The sequence below is a fragment of the Uranotaenia lowii genome, chromosome 2 (genome assembly GCF_029784155.1).
Source record: "Uranotaenia lowii strain MFRU-FL chromosome 2, ASM2978415v1, whole genome shotgun sequence".
NCBI lineage: Eukaryota > Metazoa > Arthropoda > Insecta > Diptera > Culicidae > Uranotaenia > Uranotaenia lowii.
Genome location: NC_073692.1, coordinates 31,210,127 through 31,216,617, shown reverse-complemented (window position 1 = coordinate 31,216,617; position 6,491 = coordinate 31,210,127). Strand labels below are relative to the sequence as shown.

The 6,491-nt window shown below is 42.8% G+C and overlaps 1 protein-coding gene across 1 annotated transcript; it reads left to right on the top strand.

Annotated features, from left to right (window-relative positions):
- Nucleotides 1-4,669: 4,669 nt before the first annotated feature.
- Nucleotides 4,670-5,603, top strand: LOC129745010 (cuticle protein 16.5-like). The gene is made up of 2 exons (XM_055737834.1): nucleotides 4,670-4,745; nucleotides 4,822-5,603. The coding sequence occupies exons 1-2, from the start codon at nucleotides 4,740-4,742 to the stop codon at nucleotides 5,452-5,454; spliced, it is 639 nt and encodes a 212-aa protein (XP_055593809.1). The 5' UTR covers nucleotides 4,670-4,739; the 3' UTR covers nucleotides 5,455-5,603.
- The last annotated feature ends 888 nt before the right edge of the window (nucleotides 5,604-6,491 follow it).

The window sequence follows — 6,491 nt, the reverse complement described above, 5'->3', positions numbered from 1 at the left end:
AAATAAATCGATCATCAGATGCATCACTCAAAACGATTAATTTACGAACGCCCCGTAAGAATGGCTAAGGAATGGATACTGTCTTATGGCACATTGCTTTCAACTTCCTGCTTTCCTTACGTTCGGCAAAGCCAAGTCACAAAAAACGCAGGTGATTCTCGCCGGTGAGGAAATTTGCCACTCTACGGAGCTCTACGGTGCAAACATTTATGCTCCAATGTGAGGATCTGGTGGCGGTGCGAGTTTAAGTTAGTGTATATGACACTCGTGTACTTCGATAGCAGATAGAGAGTGGTGAAAAACTAACAATCTCTCCAGAGAGTTTATGGCAATAATACTGCGGTGTTGAAATTCTCCGGCTCCGTAAAAACACCACGGAGGAAAGCATCCCTGCCTTCCTGAGATACTTGAATATAGATTCGCAGACGTATAGACGGTTTCTATAGGTGGTGATACTGACTTATCATTGTTTCATAGTTTTTCAAAACAAGCTTTTGAAGAGAATTGGAATAACAGATTTGGGGTTGATCCAAAAAAGTATCTTACTAACAATCCTTCCTTCATCCCTCTTTGACTACTAGGACGTGGCCGGCGCCGTTATTGATCTTTTTTTTTTTTTTTTAGTGAGAGCATGAGTTTTGTGCATTGAGAATGAGTTGCTAATCCCAAGCTGCATTCTTTTGGCCCTTGTACAAAATTGATGGCCTCCATCAATCACGGAGTAGCAACCATTGGCGATGTGGAACTTGTTCTACTTAGCCACGCCAGCGATCATGAAATTCGAAATGCATTGAAAGATTTGATACAATATATTATTATATTTTTAGTAAAACCATGAGAAAATGGTGGTATTTTGAAGACTAATTAAAGCATTTCGGGCTTAATGATTCAAAGTGGATATGAGTAGTCAAACAAGCTAAGCTAAGCTAAGCTAAGCTATCTCAGTATGGTCCTTACAAAACTACACTCTACACTAGCGATCGCTAGTTCCACTAACGAACGTCAATACGCGAAGCCGTAGGGAATTAACATATGTGTTCAATGGAAGTTAGTCGAAACAGGTTGAAATAGGTCGAAACAAGTAGGAATGGATTTTGACAGTTGATAATCTGTCTCTTTCCAATTGACTTCGACCGATTTCAACCAGGTCGTCCGTTGAACATACGTTCACCAATACTAATGCGTGTTTTGTGCTTTGTACACACGAATTTCCAGACAGACCGTTTTCATTTAAAAATTTTTGGAACCTGCGAAACGATTACATTTATGCTTTTCTAAAATTCAATTTGGTTTAAAATTTCTTTCAAATTTCATTAAATGAGCAAAAGTCATCAAATAGAAAACTTCTATAACTTTTTTCGCAGAACGCCAAATTATTTGAAGTATTAAGGAAAGTTTGATAATTGATTCAAAACTTTTATTCTAGAATGTCACGTTTTTATTTTCAATTTTTGTCAAAAAGCGTTAAATTATTTTTAAAGTTCAGTTACACTTCTTAATTAAAACCCATTCAAATGACGAGCTAGTGTTTTTGTATGTCTTATTTAGAGTTTCAATTAAAATAAAAGGTTAATTGAATTGCAATTTAAAATTTACAATTTAACATATTTTCAATTATAATGTCGTCAAATAAAATCAGGTTGATTAAAGTGTTAATTCCGCCGGAGGCGAACCAAATTTCTGACTTTTTTTGTCAACACTTATTATTAAACACCTTTTAAGGTCAAGTAATATTCCGGAACTCTACGAAAATTTTACTTGGAAAAAATCTCCTTGGGGGGCGGGTTCGCATGGCTTTGGTTGGTACCTAAAAAGTTCAAAAGTATCTCCCGCAAGCACCACATCAAACCGTTTGATTGCGGTGCCAGCAGAGATCATGTATGAAAAATTAATTACAGGAAGCACAGCGACAATCCCGACCCGAAACACACAGGACCGACCGCCGACTGAATCCAAACATCCAGAGCACGAAAGTGAAATGGCGAAAACGAAACAAAAACATGCTCTCTGTCTAACACACACGCTGCATGTGTGTTAGTGTGGTAGAAATGAATCCTGCTTTCGAGCTGGATCGGTTTCGACTAGTTTCGATCGATTTCAACTTGCTCCGTTGAACAACGACCAGATCTGTTTCGACCAAAACATCAGCCGATTGAACAACGACCACTTGACAGAAACTAGTCGAAACCAATCGCTACTTACGATTGAACGCAGCTAACGTTATCAACCGCAGCGTAGCTTGTCCAGACTTGTAAACCATCGACATTTTCTCTGACAGTCGCACAGCCTGCTTTTATCAGTTTCATTGTTCGTGTCATCAAACGAATGCGACCAAACACTTGCCGAACAGTCGACTACCATCAAACGAAACGACATTCATTCTTCTTTGTGTGATTGTCGAACGAAATGTCGTGTCTTGGTACACGAGAGCGATAATTTGATGGTCAAACGACCACAATTCCCTACAGTTTACGACATCGCCTATCTCTTTCACGCAGCAGAACCTACAGACTCAATAAGCAAATGCAATCTTTTCTATTCACTCCCTCCTGTTGAAAAAAAATTCGCCACTCTGCAGCACCGGGTGATGTTTGGATTATTTTATTTATTTTTTTATTTACATAGTATTCCGTCTTACGACATAACTTGACGAACATAATTCCTAAAATTCACTCAGTCCATGGCAACCGTTCTCCAATTTCTCGGGCACCCCACGTTCGCCAGATCACGCTCCACTTGGTCTAACCACCTTGCTCGTTGCGCCCCTGCTCGTCTTGTTCCTACCGGATTCGTGGCGAACACCTGTTTTGCAGGACAGTCATCCGGCATTCTCGCAACATGTCTCGACCAGCGTATCCGGCCAGCCTTCACCACCTTCTGGATACTGGGTTCGCCGTAGAGTCGCGCGAGCTCGTGGTTCATCCTTCGCCTCCACACTCCGTTCTCCTGTACGCCGCCAAAGATGGTTCTTAACACTCGTCGCTCGAATACTCCGAGTGTACGCAGGTCCTCCTCGAGCAATATCCATGTCTCGTGCCCGTAGAGAACAACCGGTCTAATAAGCGTCGTATACAGGTTACACTTCGTGCGAGGGCTAAGTTTTCTCGACCGCAGTTGCTTGTGGAGTCCATAGTAGGCACGACTTCCGCTAATAATTCGCCTCCGGATCTCACGGCTGGGTGGTCTTGGGTGATGTTTGGATGTGTTGGTCGAACAATGTGGAATGATTATTTACGCAAGAGGGATGAAAGTCAATCGACTAACCATAACAAAGATCAAAATTTCATTTGACATTTTTTTGCTCTCCGATCGAACGATTGCGCTCTCCATGATTGTCACGAACGATGTGTTGTGGATGCCTCCGAAAAAAAAAATCAAACGATGGTGACCACTTACAAGCCTGCTTGTGACTCGTGATACCACTGAGAGTAACCCTCTCAGATCCCGCCTTCCCGGCATCGATCTCCAAAACCATCTTGGCTCGTCTCTTCACTGGCTGGTTCCTCTAGCTGGTGGACTCCTCTGTGCTGGTCTGGTAGATGGTACACTAGCTAACCGCAAGTTATTTAGAGTATCCCTCTCGATCATTTTTTTCCATTTCCAGACGTATTTGGGTCCATAAACTGTTGAATTAAGATATTCAACGCAGGTTTCAGTGGTGGAATAGAGCTAATCTTAATTTTCTATCTCAGTAATGTCCTGAAAAAACTACACTCTACACTAGCGATCGCTAGCTCCACCAATAAATGTCTGTACGCTAATTGCCTAATCTGTTTCTATAGGCGTGAGTGCTAGCGTTCAAATCGTTCATATTCTTAAAAGTCCTTTTTTGGAGTTGCTAAAATTTAATACTATTTACCCAATAAAACATACATTTACCAATTGAATCCAAATACTTTATTGGGCAGCAGAAAGGGAATGAACGATGCGTATCGAAAAAAGACTTTAATACTAACGCACAGATTCACAAAAAATTGTTTTGTGAAGATTCTGATAGTAATCAAATAAAAGATTATTGAATTCTATTAAGATACATTTTTATTTCCGTTTCTGCCCTCATATTAAAAATTTTACCTTCACACTTCGAGTTGAAAAAGTTCTTAGCTTCACGAAATCTGGGATCTTGTCTTTAAAAATACTTTTGCTCGTTTTCAACATCAATAAATGTTCATCTAGCCTTATTATAACCGTTTATTATATTTATTTTAAATAATTCCAACTTATAATAAGCTGCAATTAGAATTCCTAAAATTAAAGTGAAATGGTGATTCTCCTTACATGAGGAATTTCATGTTAACATTCTATTATAAAAACTCCTGTACTAATCCGATGATAAAATATTTTTCGCTACGATTGTCTGATGCAATTTCACTGTCCCCCAGTGCTCATTAATTCAAAGAGGCGGGCGAGTGTTTGATTGATCGAATGATACATGGTAGGAAGACTAGCGCTTTTGAAGGAAAGACGAACGACAGCAAAAGAATGACGAAATATTCCTTGTTAGACCGTTTTCGGTCATCCGCCTTGTTGGTATTTAGCACTGGTCGATCCAGAATTATTTTGGGGTAACCTGTTTTTGGCTGAGCCGTTTTTTGGCTCTAAGAATAATCTACCAATTGTAGTTGCTCTAGTATAAAAGACATTGCCAGGATCAGCAGGAAATCAGAACTCGTCAGTACTCCAGACTGTAAACAATCTCTTCGTCCTTTGAGACCAAAATCCCCAACCAATCACCAATCATGAAGGTAGGTTAAATTTTTGGCGATTATTCAAATTTGAGTGAAATGTTAATTAAATCCTCTTCTTTTGCTTTTTGTGCAGTGCATCGTAGCTGTAGTCATGACCCTGGCCGTCGTCGCCCAGGGAGGTGTCGTCCCCGTTGCTTACTCCGCCCCTCACACCACTGTTGTCCAGCAGAATGTGCCCACCACTAAGTACGTCGTGTCGGCTCCAGTGACCACTTACGCCGCTGCCCCAGCCATTGCCACGACCTACGCCGCTGCCCCGGTTGCCACTTATGCCGCCACTCAGTATGCCTACAACGCCGCCCCAGTTGCCTATGCCGCCGCTCCAGTAGCCACTTATGCCGCCGCTCCAGCTGCCGTTGCCACCTATGCTGCCCCACACACCACCTATGTCCAGCAGAATGTTGCCCCTCGGTATGTTGCCGCCCCAGTGGCCTACACCGCTGCTGTTGCTCCAGCCGCCGCCGTGACCTACTCTGCCGATTCCGAGGTCGTTGAGGCTAGCTCCGTTGTGGCCGCCGCTCCAGCCGCCGTTGTTGCTGCTGCCCCAGCCGTCGCCATTGCTCATCAGCCAGCCGTCGCCGTCGTTGCCCAACAGGAAGCTCGTTATGTGGCCGCCAACCGTGGAGCCGTCCATGAGGCCCCTCTCGCTGGACATGCCGTCTCCCAGCAGTCGCTGAACCTGGAACCAGCTGCGGGTACCCTGTAAAGCGCCTGTCTGCCCAAAAACAACAAAAAAAACCCGGACCAACCTATCTACCTACCTGGAAACTTTGAATCTCAACTCAATGTGCGAAGTCATCACAAGTCTAGGATTCCGTCGAGTCAAATAAATGTAGTTTGTTTGTAATTAACATTGCGGGTGTGTTTTTATTTAGAGCTGCTTAGGGGGATTGACCGGACGGTTTTATTTATAAATGTTAAATATTGATCACGTACCTCTAGCGATACATAAGATTTTTAGCAGTTCTAAAGTTGTTTAGGGCACTGCTCTGAAGTTCGATGGGATTACCCTGTAGTAAGTATACTCAGCGTATAATTTTGGGGTCTGGCCCATACATTATTTCATTTCATCATGTCTCGGCGAGCATTATCGAAGCATTCAACTCTATCTGGTTCGGCTAGCAGTTTGGCCGAATCGATTAGCAGGCTGAAAAGGACACTAGGCTTAATGGATCTTGAGGTCTCTAAGGAGGATTTCTTAATTTTTAAATTCCATTGTACATGAAAAAAATATTTTGAAGTTTGCATTTATTATTCAATACTTTAATGTGTACACTTTTTTCTTATCAGGTGTTCATGAGTCTTACAGGGTTCCGAGAGCTGGAGCCAAGTTCAGGGATTTCTGGTTGACAATATGTCCCGGTAGTAGGGCCTTGTGGACAGCTCCTGGATTGGCTTCAACATAGGTAGCCTCCTTATAATGGACTGAGGCAACGGCCACGGCACCATGAGCATGCGCGTGATGGTTGTGATGATCCCAGGTGTTGTGTTGATGAGTCCAGGCGTTGTTGTGGGCAACGATGGCATCACGGTGATAGTGGGCATTACGGTGACCCCTCTGATCCCAATGATCGTTGCTGAAGTCCACAACTGGTGCCTGGTGATTGGCGGCCCATTCGTGTTAATAGTCGTTGGCGTAAGTTATGGAAACTTGGTGGGCGTAATGGGTGTCGAAAACGACGACTCAGGCCATCATGACAACAGCTGCGATGCACTGGAAATTTCAAAGGCGTGAAATATGGA